Genomic DNA, 19062 nt, shown 5'->3' on the forward strand with positions numbered 1-19062 from the left:
AAGGGAGGGTATTGCACCTTTTTTATGCTTAGAATTCTCAGCTTCATCTAGCCTGAATGCACGTGAGCTACCTGAAGTTTAGACACTGCATTCAATATATTACTATGTCACAGTGAATAAATATGCACAGCATTTATCATAATACATAGCTAGGCCAGTGTGATAGTACTGTATTATAAGTTGAGGGTCACCATATTTGAGTTTATTAACTTTAAAATGAGTATATTTTCCTATTTTATATCTGCGAACTAAATTATGGTAGTTGTGTGGTAAACTTAATTGCTTTGACAGATAGAATCTTAATGGTGCTCCATCTGTTCAAAGTTTATATATATATATATATATATATATAAAATATATATAAAATATATTTAAAGAGACAGCTTTATTATCCCTTATTTCAATACAACAATGGATTAATGTTAGACACTGTTTCTGCTGGATGAAACAGAGACTGAATCATATGGGTATTAAATTGTATAATCTTTTCTATCCAAATACATCATTGGTAGATTCCACATCACTGTAAACCTGACAGATAAGTAGTTATTGGGTTTTGTTTTTAAGAACTGAAAACATCTTATTCTCTTCTAGACTGAAATGAGTAATGTGTAATTCTGTTGGGGTCCAAAGTAGAAAATAGTGGGGAAGCATAATATGAATGGGAAGTATTTTAAACGTTAAGTAAATGTTCTGCTCTGTGAATATGTAAGTTATAAAGATTTCTTTCATCCCATTTATTCCCCATAAAATAGTTTACAATTGATCTACCTATCTTGTCCGAAAATCACCTAAATCTGCTTTATTATAACATACTATTCACTTAATGCTTAAACTGGACCTGGCTTTACATTCTTAATGTATTTTACTTACTCTCTTGAAACCGAATCTCCTTTTGCTACTTAAATCATTTGTGTATATCTGGTAAATTATGACCAAATCTGTTGTTAGATTAAATACAGTAAATTGAAATATACACTTGGTACACTACAGAATTGTTGTGATTTGTTCGGGTTATCTTTTAAAAAAACCTGTGGATATATTCAGGATTTTTGTTGGCTTTGGATAAATAATTGTGCATTTTGCATCTCTAGTCAGACTTTTTTTTAAAATTGCATCCTAAGTGTGACATTTTGGCTATTCCTTTAACAAAACATAAGCATTGTCAAAATTATTTTATCAAAGAAAACTGTTGAATTTAAACAACTGACACCCCATGGCAGTTGCCTCTACACTGATCTTTTTATTGGTTATGACTAATTGGGAAAAAAAGTGTTGGTCATTTGTATTTTGGAAAAAGTTCTTTATAAACCAGAGATTAAGAATCAGTTATTGTTGAATCCTAACTTCTACATCAGTCCTCAAATTGGCTTAGATTTCTGGGGTATACATTTTGCACAGCTATTAAAAACCAATCCATCTAGTACCTTTATTTAAGATGGATTTGGACAGTTAGCTATACTACTATTAAGCAATTTTCCAAAATAGCTTCAGGCAAGAAGCATGTTTATTTAAGCAAGCTTTATTTCCTAAATACACTGTTATGGTATGTAAATGTACATAACTAAAGCAAAATATAGTAATTTAAAAAGATGCGTGTAAATATGTGAAGCATAATAAAAAGAATAAAGTCCATAGTTTAAAATTTATTTATATATTTAAGCTACTGCCTACAATTTAAGAAACTGCAAGAAATAATGTAGATGGTAACTCTCAGTCTCCCTCTCCTAAGGGTATGTGCCTTAGTTTAGCTCTGGACTTTGTTTATAGCTTTAGAAGAATTATGGCATTATGGTAATATATTTGCTTTGCTTAGCCTGGTTACTTATTTTTTCAATCAAATTAGTTTATATAAGCCCCTTTGAATTTTAATTTTCCTATATATATGTCTGCAGGGATTTATAACATTTTAAAATATATTAAATACTTTTTGTATATATGTGTATTGTTTTAGCACCCAATAGAGCATGGTACTGTTCTATTTATGCAGAAATATACGATAAAATCCACCAGCTCCATCTAACTGGATATGCACACTGCGCTAAGTATTGTTAAATTGAACATTCTGAATCATGGTTCACTATCTTTTCTTGCAAATGGTGTTTTCTCTCTAAGAAAAACCTGGGAACTCTTAATATGCATCCAAAACAGCAGTCTTAATTTCTGCATTCTAGATTTTGACATATTCATAATCATGTATATTTTGTTCATTAACAGAGAGACCAAGTAGAACTGCTAAAAGGAGTAGTAGGGCTAGGCAATTAATTGGAGCTGGGGCATAGAAAATCATAGCAACTTGCCAAGTAAACAGAAGTGTAAAACGCAATGATTTAATATAAACCTTTTCTCAGTTTGACAGTTCATACATTTGTGTGCAAAAACGATCATCTGAAACAGGAGACAGGAGAAGATCTTTGAAGCAGTCAAACAGAATCTTTAGCATGATATAGTCCTGCTAGCAAAGTTGTGGGAATTGAAGTGTCCTTTCAAATGATTTGCATGGCTATCCTAAGTAATAGATTCTCTACTGAATTGGTGCTGTAGAGAGAATTGTGTAGAACATGTACAACAGCAACATGGCACTAAGCTCTTCTCTTCGTAATGCTGTGCTGTAAGTTTGTACATTCCATGTACTTTTGTGGTTAGATTTCCCCTCTTTATAATTGGGTTAATTTGTACTCAATGTCTGCTCAATGGGATGATTCAGATGGCACTAACCATTAGAGATATTGTGAAGAGTTGATGAATCAGATCCTTTATAGAAGTAGAATACAGAAAGAATTCTGAGTTTAAAAAGGTAATTTATTTGCTCTTTGAGATGATCATGAAAACATTACACAGTTTTGTTGTATGCTGAACATAATAATGTCAAAAAGAGTACCATGCAAGCCCTATTTTTTCACTGGTACTAATTTGTGACAATTTCATGTGTGAATTTGATACATTAATAATGAGAAAAGTATTAAAAGTACCTTGAAATTAATATTTAATATCTTGAGAATATACAAATACTTGAAATATTATCTAAAGCAAAAAAATATATAGTTTATCTTCAGATATTTCTCTAAGTCATTAAAAAAAAATAGTTCCATGTATAAAATACAACAACTTAATTTAAAGAAACTTTTCAAAGAATGATATTTATATAAGCGAAAATTAATTACTTTTTAACTTAGTTCATTGAACTACAATTTGTTGTTAATGTATTGGTGATCACTTTCCCCTTCTGTGGAATAGAGGCCATATTGACTTCAGATTTCAAATTGTTGAGATCACACGACAAGTTATAAACATGGCTATGCAGAAAACTGATTTCATTGTGGTTTTCAGCAATCTGTAATAGGAAAAGTTAATTATGAATATTGCAATAATTATTCTAAATTAATCTCTCCCCTCCCCCCTCTCTTATCTATCTATCTATCTATCTATCTATCTATCTATCTATCTATCTATCTATCTATCTATCTATCTCTATATGAGAAATTTGACATGGTGACCTGGTTTCAGAAAAATACAATGTACTCATGTGTAAATTCAGAAAAATAAATGTTTTTTCAGGAGCACCATCCCTAATACGATAGTACATAATGGAATCAGCATTTTGAAGAAATTTTAAAGCAAATTTCTAGCTGCGTAATTTTCTCATGTCTAACGTTGTTGCAGAAAGGTGGGAGTGGACTTGTTCTCTTCTACCAGATCCAATTACTTGGACACCTTTAGATTAGACTTAATTTATTAGCTTTAAATGCCAATTTAGAAACTTTTATGCTAAAAGTTGTCAGCCAGTAATCTGAAGTACATTTCCTTCAGTGCAAGTCTTCAAACAGGTTGAATAACCAACTCTAAATTCCGTAATGGATCTAGTATAGCGCAAGGAGAGGGAGTAGATGATTCCTGTCCTTTTCTGAAAGTTTGGTTGGTCCCTTAACACTTTTATCATGATATATCAGAGGTTATAGTACTATCTACTGAATTTTAAGCACCAAATGAGGATTCTAGTCAAAAATACCTGTCACAATACCTAACTGCTATAAGGGTTTTTGAAGCTGTGTTCTAGAATTTGCTGCTATAGTTGTTAGAGGCTTACAAAGTTGGAAAAAAATGTTAACTTTCCTATTGTGAAATTGAGTCATCTATTCTTCCAAAACATTTAATAAAAGTATCTCTAAGAATACTGCAGGGGGAAAACCCTACGTAAATGTCATAGTTCATGTACCCTTCCTATGTCAGGAAAACTGGTTTGGCAACTATTTTCCAGTCTTCATTTGCCTAATCCTTAAACTATTTGCAAGCTGCTCAGCATAAACAGAAATCTGAATCTTTAATTTAATGAATGTAAAACAGTCATAATTGCTGCAGAGGGGATCGTCTGTGGCGATTTTAATCTGGTGGAGACCTTAGCTGGTTGTCAGTCTTTTGGGATTGATTTCAGATCTGGCTCTCATTCTAAAGTCATACAAACTATCCAGTAGAATGAGAACTGGACAATCATGTCAACTTATTAAATATGCAGAAAGGTCTTTTTGCAGGAATCTTTTTTGTGGAACTGTTAAATATGTATGGAACACCATTTTTAATCTGGTTTACTGAATTGCTAACCATGGCTTAAACATTTAACTTTTTTATATCTTTAGGATTTTTGTTATATGTTGCCCAGGTAATGTGTATGGTATTGCAATAACAGCCTTCTACTTTTTGCCATAATAATAGTTTTCTAGAAATGCCTGACAAACTTTGTTATCAAGGCAAGCTAAATTCTGCAACGTATATGAAGAAGCAAACAAAAGAAATATTTCTTTACTCTGCTAACCTTAAAAAAGGACAAGATTATGTGGAGTCACTAAAATGTATGCCTTTGATTGCTATAAATCTGATTCTTTGGTTTTCTGAATGTTTTGCCTACAATCACATTTTATTACAAAAGTAATTTGATCATTGGGTGATAACAGTCACTTTTGGCATCATGCAGAATGTCTGATCTAAAATGTCCCAGTGAGCTCCCATGGCAGACTTCAACCCCAACACTTGTGTGTCAATGAAAAAAGCAACTGATGCTGAAGCTAGAAGAAAAGTGAAGCCTTCTACCGATGCTAGGAAAAGCAGGTTTAACAATCTGCTTGTTATAGCAACAAAATACTATACACTGGTGAGAGAAGTCTGTGAATCTTTCACACGCACTAATTCTGCAGTATGGTGACCTTCAATGTGGCAATGTGATCAGAACTTTAGTAAGGTTCAATTAATAAAGAGATTGACAAAAACTGTATATTGTGTCATGTTTTTATTATTAAGCCAACATTCACTGACTGCTGGAGAAAGTATGTAGGTCCCTAGAATAATCAGCTTTTCAATTGATAACTTCAATCAAATGACAAATCATATGTGTGTTTGGAGGCTCTCCCACAAAGCATGGTGCACACATTGGTGGCTCCATCAGAACCTGTTGTTTATGAAGCAGGTTTATGAAAGTGAAACTTGTCTTGATCCAGTGATCTCTATGGACGTTTAAAAAAAAGATTGTTGAGGCTCATATTAGAAAATTTGATCGAACTTGGTTTCTATCATTATAGTCATGCAGTTAATGATAATTGCTTCTCCTATTGTATATAGTATAATGTATATACTCTTCACGAATAGCTGTTCAATAAAGATCACTTCAAGATGAACCAGGGTAGCTTTTAGATACCAAATACCATTACTTGCATATTACCAGATTCTATAAGAGAAATGTCACTGGGTCTCTCTGAGCCAAAGCCTAAGCAAATATGAATCATGCAGCAGAAAAATGATCCTAAACAAACAAATCAGCAACAGAAAGATACAGAAGAATATTTGCATTTTCAAATTGTTTTTCTAGCCCAACTGAAATGGTCTGGCAGAACTTGAAGTGAGCAATTCACACACTTTCAAATCACCAATAAGCCAAAGTAATTTTTTTAAAAAGAGTGGGCCAAAATCTCTCCCCACATCCACCCAGAGTGAGAAGTTTATTAATAGTTCTTAGATGAACTTCAGATCACACTGTAGATCATGTACTGCAGGATTATGAATGGTTCTAGAGTTAACAAACTTTTGTTATTGAAAGTTATATAACTAAAAGCCTCAGGTCATTGTGTAAAACAGTGATCTCAACTTGACATATACTATAATCCAGCATCCTTTCCCCCAACTACATGCCTCTGAAGGAAATCCAGCAAGACACAAATACTTCGCTCTTGCCTTATCCTGGAGTCTCCTATTCAATGATACGTTATCCCTGAACATGAAGATCCCAATAGCTGCCATGACTAATAGTAATCACTGATGATCCTCCTTTGAAGCACTTTAACCCTGGCTAATGAATTTTGTAATCTTAATTCACTTAACTATAAATTTCAGGCAGGAATGCACAGGTTGCTTTCGTTCTTCTGCACGCTCACAGAATTGTATCTGGCTCTCTTAACTGCAGTTTTCATAAATATTTTATTCTGAATCATAACCAGACATTTGCTCCATTTTATACTAGACATTATGGAGATAAATATGGACAACAAATCACAGAGATTCTGTCTTGTTTCCCCCCCCCCAAAATTTACATGCATAGAATGTAAATAAAAATATACGTTACTTAAGATACCTGTTTGTGTATTTGAGAAATATGTTCCACCCAATGATTTTTCTCTGTTCTTAGTTTAGAATTTTCCAGTTGCACTTTGATGTGTTGATTTTCTAAATCAATTAGTTGTGTATGAAGATGTTGCCTTTTGTGATCTGTAGATTTTTTTTCTTGTAGATGAAGTAACTATTTGCAGTGATTTTGAAATATATTAATTAGTGTCTAAACCTCAATTTTATTTTAAAATGTCTAGTTAATTAACATGCTTACATTATAGGCTTCCTTGATTTTAATGGAATAAGGAAGATTGTTCAGAACGGATATATTTATATTTATTGTACATAAGTCACATTTACTGGCAATTCTTACAACATCGTATACAATAATTCAAAGACTACCTTAATTTTATCCTTAATTAAACTTGTTTTAATTTAAATTTAATTTTGACTCTACAAAATCCAAGGGATATTACTAGAATTCCCTAGTACAGAAAGGGAGTGTATATTGACTCTTGTGTTTGAGTTTATTTATTTATCAAATTCATCAACTTTATATAGCTGCCCATCTCACAAGTGACTCTAACCAATAAATAACAAAGTTAAAAAGAGGTAATAAATACTACAGCAATATTATAAATATTATTTATATAAGTGATAAAATCAGCCTCATTTTGGGGGAAACTATTCCATAGGGCAGTAGCCACAGCAGAGAAGTCCTGTTGCTTAGGGTCCAGCAAATGTTGCTCCCTAGCTAATGGGACTCTGTGTTGGATCTGGACAAATGAACAGATGTAATCAGGGAGAGGCAATTCCTCAGATAGCTAACTCCATAGAATGTAGGTTTTTAAAGGTCAAAAACAGCACCTTGAATTTGCCCTGGAAACAAGCTGGCAACCAATGCAGCTCACAGAGCAGTGGCTTAATCTGTGTTCTACTAGGAACACATATAAGTAACATATTTTGCACCAATTGAAACTTTTAGTTACTCTAGCACCAGGTAGAGTGCATTACAGTAATCCAAATAGGTGACTAGTGACTATGAGGAGATGCCCTCAACGTAGGAACAGATGCATCTGGCACACAATGCGAAGTTATGTGAAAGTCCTCCTAGCTAAAACTGCCACCTGCTCTTCAATCAGGAGTCATGATTCTAGAAGGACCCCAGATTGTCAAGCTGTCTGTCTGGGACAGTATATCTCCATCCAGCACTGAAGATGGCAAAGTTGTAAAACCAGCAGGTCCTAAAAACCAGAACCACTCAGTATTAAATGGTTCACGGTTGAGATAGATCATCTCCAGCATCGCTTAATTCCCCAGGTACATCTATGTTCTACCAATGGAATTTGAGTTACATAAAATATTGTTACAACCTGTTCCTGAGCTTTAAGAACTTTCTGTCTTAGGTTTTGTAACAGAGTCTTCAAGTGGGTGAGTTTCCGCTTCAGTTGCCATGTTTTCTCTCTTCCTGATGTTAGCTCAGACACTTTTCTTGAATAGGAAGTAGTTTCCTCCTCTCTCAGCTGCCTTTCCTACAACATTTATATGAGTTAGTGTATTAGTAAAAAGAATCATGGTATCTTTTCCTCTGATGTGCTACTGCTATTTCTCTTAACTTCACACAATTGTTATAAGACTAAATAATTAAATATCTACCATTTCTTTTAAAAATGAGCATGTTGCACATGCAGTAGCACTACCTTGTCTGTAAAAAACAGATGAGCAACTAGGAATACAACTGATTTCCTATTTCATTAGTTTCAAACTAATTTGCAGTCTTCTCATGCAAGAGATCAACTCAGAATTTGGGAAGAATTATTTTATTCTCTGCTGCATGGAAGACAGAGGTTGAGAGAGAGGATATCAAAAAAAATTGAGTTCTTGAGCAGTTTTGGCCTCACTGAATCCTGAAAATATGAAGAAATGATTTTGGAAAATAGTAGTAAAATAGCAGTAAAATATGCTGCTGATTTCAATGCCTAAGCCATAAAATTGCTATTACCACTTTTCCAATCACAAGACGTAATAGAATTTAGTTAAAGGCCTTCTATTATTTTATCCTTTATGGCTATTACTATAGTAAAATCCTTCAAATTTATAATGTTCTGTTATGTATTTTTGCATGGATCTGTCAAACAATGTTCTGGAAATTAATACTTTACAGAGAAGAAATCTTGGACTGAAATTTTTGTGTGGTTTCTTTTAATTTTTTTAAGATTGGAATCTGACAAACCTGAGGCCTACCTGGTTTAGATGCTTAGTAGCTTTCTGTATTTGAGCATGTAAAAGACTATTTTCTTTTGTCAGATGTCCACAATCTTCTGCCATCTTGTTGAGTAAATACTTATCTTCATCAGCCGAAAGCTTATTTTCCTTGAGTATCTGCCTTAATTTTTCAGCTTCCTCACTAAGTATAAATCATTTTAAATATTAGCTGTAATGGATTGTTCAAAAATAAGGTTCTTTTTTAGTTGTATGCTACCACTATCTCTCCTGATTTTATTACTATACTATGCTATACTATAGATGATTATGCAGAAATACTTAGCTATCCAGTGTGAACAAGATGTACTGAATAGTTCTAAAAATATTAAAAGGTGGATAACGCAAATGCCTTTACCTAAGTTCCTTAACAATAGTCTCTTGTGCAGATTGGGACCTCGTTGATAATTTCTCTTCTAAGCGGTAAAGCAATGCTTGCAGTTGTGTGCACTGTGATCTGAGTTCTGAAAGGTTTTTTTCCATGTCTTGGTACTGCCAAATCTTCTGCTGACACTAAATAAAACATATAATAAAATGAATGCTAAACATTCCCTTCTGTCAGGCTTTGCTGTTGTTGGAAGCATCATTAAGGATTCTTCTGGTGAGACTATAGAGCAGAGGTGTCAAACTCACAATGACATGTTGTCATCATGTGACGTATTGCAACTTTTTCTCTCTTTGCTAAACCGGGGGTAGGTGTGGCCAAGGCATGACGCATCCAGCCCGTGAGCTGCAGGTTTAATGCCCTATTTCTAGCATAAGGAATATACACTTATTATCTGTTGCTTATATAGCATTTAGGCACTAACCTTCCAGATTGCCCATTTGTTATCAGATACTGCATAACTCTAGCATCTCTGCAGCTTGTTCCTTGTGATTAAACCAAATTTCACCAGATTTTAATTCTAGTTTTACTAAAATGGGCACTCATTGCTAGAGGAGGTTGATGGGCATCCCTGTTTATAATTCTGGAAGCCGTATTCATTTTAATACTAGAGCTAGCTCTGAATAATATCAATTTTAATCAATTTCCATTTGAGCAGACATGAACATGAATTTTAATGCCCAAGGCTTCCCATTAAACTAATGAAAGCTGTTGTTTCATGACAAGACTGAAGGCTTAATTGACAGAGATGACTGGCCATTTCATAGAACTAAAGTTCCAAAATCACTTTTCAGGAACTAAGAAATAACATAGGCTTGATCTTCAAATAATCCAAGTCAGAAATTTTTACTTTATGTATGAGTAGGTCTACATAATGACCAAAGTTTTCAGAACTATATATATTTTAACGTTTGTACTTCAGAAAAAAGTGGAATTATAGTCTTCTTCAGAAATGTCATCTATTTGTATTAGCAAAAGCCTATTGAAGACACATAGTTTAGATAAATTATAGTTTAGGTAATAAATGCATATTATTTTCACTTTTAAGAAAGAATTATCTATTCATCACAAGTCTCTCATGTTAAAATTAAAATTAATCCAACCATATAGTATGCCTCTAACATAGCAATAACTCTTTCACAAATGCATTTGGTAAATGTCTTAACTGCAGTAGCTTACTTTTGATTCCAAAAGACAGACAGCATGTTCTTTTTCTTTCACTGAATTCACAGTCTCTTGCATTTCTCTCTGAATTTTTAGCAGTTCTGCTTCTTTGTGTGAAATATCCTGGGTAGAGTGTTCAAGCATTTTCTTCAGTTTCGTAACCTCCTCCATTAATAGCAGCTTTTCTTTAGAACTTGCATCTGCAGGAAATCATCAGGATCGCTCCACACATTTAAAATATGTCTGGTCTTCCTGTAAACATCTATTTCCTTTCTTGTGTGACTGCTTAGTTGAATTATGACACTAAGCCTCCAGATGTTTCTGAGGCTGGGACTCTAAAACTACTTATTAGGAAAGATAACCCACTGAAACAAAGCAGGGCTTATGTCCAGATAAAACATGCTTACAGTATGTGAAGAATGGGAATAAACAATATTTGAGTTGCTGCACCTTATGTGCAACTTCTTGAAAATCACTAGGCAATTTTTGTTGTGTAAACACACAAACAATGTGTACAGAGTTATATGTTTGCATTATAGTGTCCCTCAGTCCAGGAAGATAGCTAGACAACTTTGCATTCAAAATCTTGGAGCTCTATTTCCTTTTCCTTTTGCCCGGATTACCGTACTTCTTCCAACAGCAACACAGATGGGAATGCTGGCTCTAGCAATCTGAGTTTCAGTGTCCTCCATTATTGTGGTTTTAGTAGGAAGGGAAATATCTAATTGTGATAGGTTTGTTTATATATAAAAGAGGTTGAGGGGCGATAGTAAATTCAGGTATGAATGGAGAATTCTATAGTTTATACTATGGAACTCTTCCCTCTCATGGAAGAAATATAGCAGATGTTTAAAAAGTTTTAGAAAAGAATTTTTGGTGCTTTATCCCACCTACATACCTACCTTAGAAAGGAAAGTTGTATCAGAAGTGACTGGATTCATATATTGTTTTAGCAATGATAATCTTAAGAAAGGCTTACCAACTGGCCCAATTGTAGTTTATAAACTATGATTTAGGATTGTTAATGCAACATGGATAAATAGCATCTGCTCCAAAATGGGTATTCTAATAGACATCAAACAAATATTCATATTTCCTAATCTAGCAAATGTTGGGAAAGCCTGAATTTCCTACACTGGTTAGAGTAACAGTCTTTTTTCTCCTTTTCCTTAGAACCTATAAACATGTTCATCTTTAAAAAAAAAAGAAAAAGACAGCTTTGCTTGGTATTACAAGTGTGATTGTAACACAAAGCTCCTGTGTCTTGTAAAGCCAGATTTTCCCAATTTCTGATAATCCATTATCAGAATATAGAATATAGTCACATTCTATACAACAATACAGAATAGGCTACATTTTAGATAGCCGTTTACAGATATAGAAATTTAACAGTGATCCAGTTCATATACATAAATTTAGCTTAATAGCAAGAATGACACCCGATGAGGAGAAGAGTTTTTCATTACCAGACAGTACTTGAAGACGTTTGTGTATTGCTTGAGTTTCAGTTTCAACATGTTTGGTGCTATTTTCTTTCTTTGCTATATCTATTTCTGTTCTGTTTATGGTGGCTTCCAGTTCCTTTGAAAATATGCAATAGATTAATTTCATGTAAATGCACTTATTTCAGTTGAAAGACTAGTAAAAGCGCTTTAATAGCTGACTAGTATATCAAGTGACATACAGGTGAGATCCTCCTCAAATTATTGCCACCTAGAGAGTTAACATTTTATTTCCCATCATTCAAAATCAGCACCACTAACAGTTGAAGTCAAATGTCCCGAATGACATCTCATTGAGGAAGATCTATACTGATTCTTAACAATGCCAAGAAACTCACATCCTTCTTACTTTCTGTACCCTTCTGTATTTGTGTTTCTTTACTCATCAGTTCCTGAACAAGTGCTATTCTTTCTGTATCGGGGCAAATATGTTTCTTATAAAATAAATTATAATAAGTGGAGTGTTGGAATGTTTACATTTGGTAGAAGAAACATTATTAATCCCCGCTATGCTGCTGATGCTAAACTGATAGCTGAAAATGCAATGATTTGCAAACTGCTAATATAAATGAAGGAGTGCAATGAAAAAAATAAATGGAACAAAGATTAAATTAAAGAAGATCAAACTAATCACAACAGATACAACAACCAGCCTTAAACCTGACAGTAGAGATATTGAAAGTGAATAGCTTTGCCTTTCAGAATCAACAATTAAGTAAAAGAACCAGAAATTTGCCACAGTCCAACAGAATAGAGTAGCATGAAGGTTTTAGAGATGCTGGAATATGTCTATACGTATCAAGAACCATGTAGGCTATGGTTTTCCCTGTGACATGTTGAAAGAAAAGTTGGACTTTGAACAGTATAGAATGAGGGTTAAGTTTTTTGAATGTTGGAGAACACTGCTGAGAATAACACAGGCAGCCAAGAAAACAAACATGGATTATTAAATAAATAAATTTTCATTTATTCATGAGTTTTCATTGTGACACAAGTGAATGGGATCAAATTATCATACTTTGGATGCATGATTGAAGACCTAGTTCCTATACCTAGAAAGATGGAATGAAACAGAAGAAAGAAAGAAAGAAAGAAAGAAAGAAAGAAAGAAAAAAAGAAAGAAAGAAAGAAAAAAAAAGAAAGGGAAAACCAATAGCAAAGTGGATGTTACTGTAATTATTAGTGCACTGCAGGAAGACTTGAAGGACCAGACTAGGAAAAAATCATCATGGAGAAAATTTACCTACAGTATGTGGTCACTAAGAATTGACACTTATTGATGCCGCTGAATCCCCCAAGCAATGGGGTAGCTCAGTGTCATATTAGATTAGCTTGTTTACATATACACTACTTAGTTTAACTGAACCACAGTTTATTAAAGTAACTTGGTTACCTCGATTTACACAATAGGCAGAATTACCTAAAGTGGCTGCACGTTAATCCATAAACTAATGAAGAAAAGGCATCAAATTAAGGAATAAATAAATATGATGAGATCATCTACTTAAGTATTGCTCTATAAGCAATTGCAAGGATGGATTATTTCTACAAACAGGTAAATTATGTGATGTTATAACTAATATTTATAATTTAAATAAAATGAAAAGCCTATGCTATAAAGAGCCAGTGCAAATGCAAAGATATCCTTGACAATATTCCTTTCAAATGAACATGACGCTTTATTAAACTGACAGATTTATTTTTTAGAAAGGGTATCTTAACGATGCTTAAAGAAATGCCAACTTAAAAGCAACATGAAGGTGCTATAGAAAGAGCATCTCATATGGCCACAGAAACCTGTAATGATTGTTGAGGATACTGACATTGGAATGGCAGTGCAAGAGAACCAAACCAAACCTTAACAGAAGTTACCTTCAGTGTCTGCAACAGCTTTGTGGCTTTTCTAGTAACTTTAGGTGGGATGTGTGTAGCCTTCTTAGCCTTCTCTCTAGTTCACGGTGCATGATTAAGGAACAAGATATATGATATTTGCAAGATCAATTCCTAGTTCCAGAAACAGGTCAACATCAGAAATATGTTAATAATCTTGAGTAATCATATTAATTTGCTATTATCTTCATAAAAATATGATCCCCCAAAAATCCAGCTTCAAAAATGCTAAATTTCTGACGAGCATGTGTGGTTTTGGCACTCCTTTTGGAGCACTAAATATACACGATTTACATTTTTGAGGTGGGACTTAATGTAAGTTTTTTTCAATTGTCTTAGAAATAATAAATTACTTTTCAGGGTTTTTTAAACAGTATAAAAGAAAAGTATCCATATGCAATATAAAGGAAGATATAAATGTATTATTTAGCTTCCAAACCTGCATTGTTTTTAGATGAATGCCTAGGGGTTAAATTTTAACTAATTGTTAACTAAGCTTATAACTGTATATCTCACTGCAAATAAAGTAAGGATATACGATTCTTACAATGTTTGAAGCAGAAAATTAAACTTCCCCAACTTTAAAAAAAATAAATTTAATTTAATACAGTGAAGCACAACCCTCTAATATGATATATTGCCAACAATACCTCATTGATATTTTACAAAAATGAGTATTTTGAGCAGCTGAGGCCCACCGCATTGTTTGGACCAATTCCTGTTTGTTCTGAAATAACCCAAAGCTAAACTGGGAGGAGCTTTTGATTATGTAGGAACTATAAAAGGTGCATCTCAACACATCTCAAGTATTGGATTTCCTGTTCCATTGCTCCAAATGGAAGGCAATTGTTGGCTTTGAAGTTCTCTGCAACCATTTCCCACCACAGGAAATATCTATTCAATTGGTACATCATGGGTGGTAGATGGACTTTATTGGGATCCAGTATCTGGAGGGTATAGATATCTGGGTGGGGAGAAACACATTTTGCTTAATCTAAACAAGACTGAGCGGCTCTGGGTTTTAGGCCCCAGGGATCTGAAAACATTTTCTATTTAGTTCTGGATGGGATTATACTTCCCACAGTCATAATCGGTGCGCAATCTGGAGGTAATTTTGAGTTGTGGCTCCTGTTAAAAGGAAATGGGGCAATAGTGGTCAAAAAACCCTTTCCACAGCTACATATTGTATGCCAGTAGAAACTCTTCCATGATCAGGTTATGCTCATGATTATCCATATTTTCATTACCTTCAACTTGGGCTATTACAACATTCTGCACATGGAGCTACCTTTGATACCATCCAGAAGTTACAATTGGTCCAGAAGATACTGATTTAGAGAGCTGAAGGTGCCAATGTAACACTATTATTATACCACCAGTACCTTTCTACAGGCTCTAGGTGCAATTCAAGGTACATATTATTACTTATGCTTCAGGTTTCCTCCATTACACAATACCATCTAATGGGACCCAGAAAACATCATTTCTCTGTCATGGTGCCTGTCTTTTGGAACACATACTGTTCAAGATTCATATGGCCTAATCCTGCTGGCCTTCCACAAGTGGTTGCAAACTTCATATTTCCCCTGGGAACTGAGTTAGGACATTAGATTAGCCCATCTGGAAAACTAACTTTTTTAGGATTTTGAAGATGTTTTGATTTTTAATCTCTGTCCACTTATATTGCATAGTTATGGTTCTTTATGTTTTTGTTAATCTCTTATTCCTTTTAATCCTTTGTTAGCTGCCTACGTCACAATTTATGAGTTAGGTGGTCTTACAAATTTATAAATAAATAAGTGTCATTCCAATTTTGGAAACACTGGAGAAAGTACATGATATACCGTTAACAAAAGGTGTGACTTAATTTTGTCCTAAATAAAGAGAACTGAATATTGGGAAAAGGAAAAAAAAAACCTACCACATTGTGTTTTAGAGAAAATTAATCCAATAAATTGTATTCTTTCATAACAAACAGGCATGGATCCTTGGTATTCAAAATACAGAACATTTTAAAGTTGTTAAGAAATACAGCTAATTTGGAACAGCCATAAATACTTGTTATAAAATTGCATTATTTTAAAAGGATATAGATAAGTCGTCTCATATTCTAGTAAGCAGATTTGTTTTTGCAAATTCTTTATGTACTCAGCTTCAAATGAATTGATGGAGTTCATCTCACTAAAAAAAAAGGAAACACAAACCATAAATTAATATATTAGTAGCTTCAGATTGGGGTGGGGGGGAGATGCGATTTTCATCTCTTTTGTATCATGAAACCAATGAAGATTTTTAAAAGCTTCCAAAGGAACATTGCATTTTTCTTTATCTTTCCTTATATACATAATAATCCTTTCTTTTTTATGCATTTATACAATTTATAGGTCACTTTCAATTATAAAAAAGTAAAGTAAAGACCTTGACTTCTAGAGCTGCCTTAGGCACCAAGCCAGCTAGGTAACCATGAGCCAGTCACTCTCTCTCAAGCCCTAGGAGGAAGACAATGGCAAACTACTTGTCAAGAAAACTGCAGAGATTTGTCTACGTAGTCCCTGAAAATGGAACAAGATTGAACAAAAGGGAGAAAAAGTTAAGAAAAATAAACAGATAACAAAAAAAAGATGTTATGAATAACATAACATCTCAATAAACAGATCAATAGATGTTGTGGATGGATGGATGGATGGATGGATAGTAGATAGATACTAAAGTAACCAACCCCATCCTTTACACATTCAATAGGGCTTCAATTTTTATCCTGCCCCAAGTCTGGGATTATAACCAGGTCTTTAATAGCTTCATGCAACATCCTCAGGTTGGGAGTCATTCAGATCCCTTGAGTGGGGGAACATTATTCCCGAGTGAAGGCACCTAACAGAGAAGGCATGCTTGCCTGCTCCCACTAGATTTACCTGCCTGATTGATGGGACCTAAGCAAGGCCATTCTTCTGATTAGATATGTAGAGGATTAAAGTGTATATGCTGCTTAAGTTTAAAATTGGATCTGCCAAAATGTTTAATTATGGACAAACAGCCTGAGTTGACATATTTCCTGTGATTTGTCTTAACATTAAGTTTGTACAAGCTTGATATTCTTTTGTTACTTTCATTTTGTATTTCATAGAATTTCATGATGCATGTCTGCTACATTTAGTAATGTTTCGTTGATTACTAAGCCCTTGTTTGGAGAAGTACTGTTTGTTTAGAGAAGATTAAGGATGTATAAGGTTGCAGTTTTGAACTCAGTTGAATTTCTACCTGAGTAAATCTGCACAGACATGTGGCTTCAAAATGTATAATGATATCCTTTGTGGTAGCACTTAAGTTGCTCAGGAGTAGGAACCTATTGCTCTGCTCTGCCTTTCATGCCTGAGACTCTTGAATGTACCCGATTAGCTGTTATGTGACACTGAATGCTGGTTTAGATCCAGCTTTCTGCAGGGTTCTTATAATCTTAAAAGGACTTCCAACTGGCTTGAAGAGTCATGGATTGGATCAGTCTGTCAATCATCTCTCTAGCAACCCAATGTTAATATTTTATACCCCAGTCATTCATTTTTGACTCAGTGTTAGAAACCTAATTATTCCATTACAGAGAAAACAATCATAGCAATGCTAGTTCAGAAAGAATCCAAAACTAAAATTAGCTGAAATCTTTATTGGAATCAGGCAAAATGATTGGGCAAGATTTCAAATTCTCCAGGATTTTTCTCAAACTATTACAAAAAGAGGCAAGGGGAAGAAGTAAGAAGTCAGAACTCTAAGAAACAGATGTGCTGACTCAGTTCTGGAGCAGCAGACTCATTCTCAAAGTGGAGACTGGAAAGCAAATGGATGAGTACAGTAAGTGCATTCTGTTGGGGTCAATATGCTGACTCTGTAAACCGCTTAGAGAGGGCTGTTAAGCACTGCTATTAACAGAGGAGAAAAGACAACAATATCCAGTTTGGGGCTTTTATGCCCAATTTTCTACAAAGTCCACCCATTTTCCCTCCTGGCACTTCAAACCTCTGAGCTTGTGTATCCTGAAATGATTCAGGAGGACAAATGGGCTGTCCAGCCTTGTCGAGGTCACTACACTAGCAGAAGGGCAAGAATAATGGTCCTTCCGGTTTTGGAAGCACAAAGCCCAATAATTCCTTCTCCATTTGAGAAACTGAGGCAATAGGTGGAAACAAATGACTCTCCCCCCCCCCCCCTAGCTAGACTGGAACCTGATCCTCTCCATCACCAAGGTCAGTTTCAGCATCCCCACCAGAAATGCATCTTATCTTCTGATGCCCACTTCTAAATGGTTTTTTAAAAAAAGATGCTCAAAGAAACCTGAGCAGATCTTCGAGGTTGGCTTTTCACTCCGACTCCTTTGAATACGCCCAGCAGCCAAAAACTCACCCACCTACATCACCGACACCTCTTTCTCGAAAGGGGAACCTGCAGTTGCGACTCGGTGGGAAAAAGAACTCCCGGGCTGGACCGACTCCTGTTTGTCGGCTGGTGCCATAGAAACCCTTGCCTTCCTCCCGCCCCTTGTCATGCGCAGACTCCTAGGACGATGCCGGAAGGATGTTAAAAAGTTCGCGGAGCAAGGCAAGGGGGCTTACTCCCGTTTAGCATGCGGGTCCTGGGCGATCGCGACGTTCGTGGCGACCCTGCTGTTAGTAGAGTTTTTGCCGAACAGCCCAGCTGGGCTGGGAATCCGAAGAGTGATGGCCAGCAGCCTGGTGGGGTTAAACTTTAAGCAAGAGACGCCGCGTGAGACTGGGTTATAGCAAGCCAAGTTTTCGCTTCCCTTAGTAAAGAGATCTATGACGATCGAAAATATCCGGCGTTCTTTGAAGATATCTTACTGCGGGTGGGCGTAGTGACGTTTTCCAGGTGATAAGCAAGTGGGATGAATAGTAGTGCCTTTAATGTTGTCTTTCAACCCAACCTTTAATGTGAAGATTTTGTTGTGAACTCGCGTTTCACACCAATCCTAATAACAACAGATGCTCCCTTGGGGATTTCTTTTTGGTTTTGTGCCTGATCTATTTGAATAAACAACACTCCAAAAAAAAATACCCCATGCCGAATGTGTTTGTGAAAAAAATATCCCGTACAGAATGTGTTTGCCTAAAAGCTGACTGAAAACAAGCAATTTAATGTATGAATGTATTTATGGTGATGACAATTCTGCCACATTATTTTTTCTCTGTCAAGCACTTGTTGGCTAATAAAAACAGAAAGCATGCTTAAGACATTTATGTATATTTCCGAGAGATATTCCTG

At 34.9% G+C, this 19062-nt stretch overlaps 1 protein-coding gene across 3 annotated transcripts; it reads right to left on the reverse strand.

The window, feature by feature from the left end:
* Positions 1-745: 745 nt before the first annotated feature.
* On the reverse strand, positions 746-18809 carry LOC116512148 (centrosomal protein of 135 kDa-like). Of its 3 annotated transcripts, XM_032222454.1 has the most exons (11): positions 18191-18809; positions 16213-16346; positions 15886-15975; positions 13777-13855; positions 11869-11983; positions 10418-10602; positions 9212-9366; positions 8836-8998; positions 7965-8123; positions 6617-6781; positions 746-3334 (listed from the first exon to the last, which is right to left on the reverse strand). In XM_032222454.1, exons 3-11 carry the CDS (start codon positions 15969-15971, stop codon positions 3173-3175), a joined length of 1269 nt encoding a protein of 422 aa, XP_032078345.1. In that variant the 5' UTR covers positions 15972-15975; positions 16213-16346; positions 18191-18809; the 3' UTR covers positions 746-3172. The 3 variants fall into 3 exon arrangements, with proteins under 3 accessions (XP_032078345.1, XP_032078346.1, XP_032078344.1); XM_032222455.1 differs by lacking the exon at positions 16213-16346 and having other exon boundaries at positions 18396-18809; XM_032222453.1 differs by lacking the exon at positions 16213-16346.
* Positions 18810-19062: the final 253 nt, after the last annotated feature.

The sequence above is a fragment of the Thamnophis elegans genome, chromosome 8, assembly GCF_009769535.1.
Source record: "Thamnophis elegans isolate rThaEle1 chromosome 8, rThaEle1.pri, whole genome shotgun sequence".
Taxonomy (NCBI): domain Eukaryota; kingdom Metazoa; phylum Chordata; class Lepidosauria; order Squamata; family Colubridae; genus Thamnophis; species Thamnophis elegans.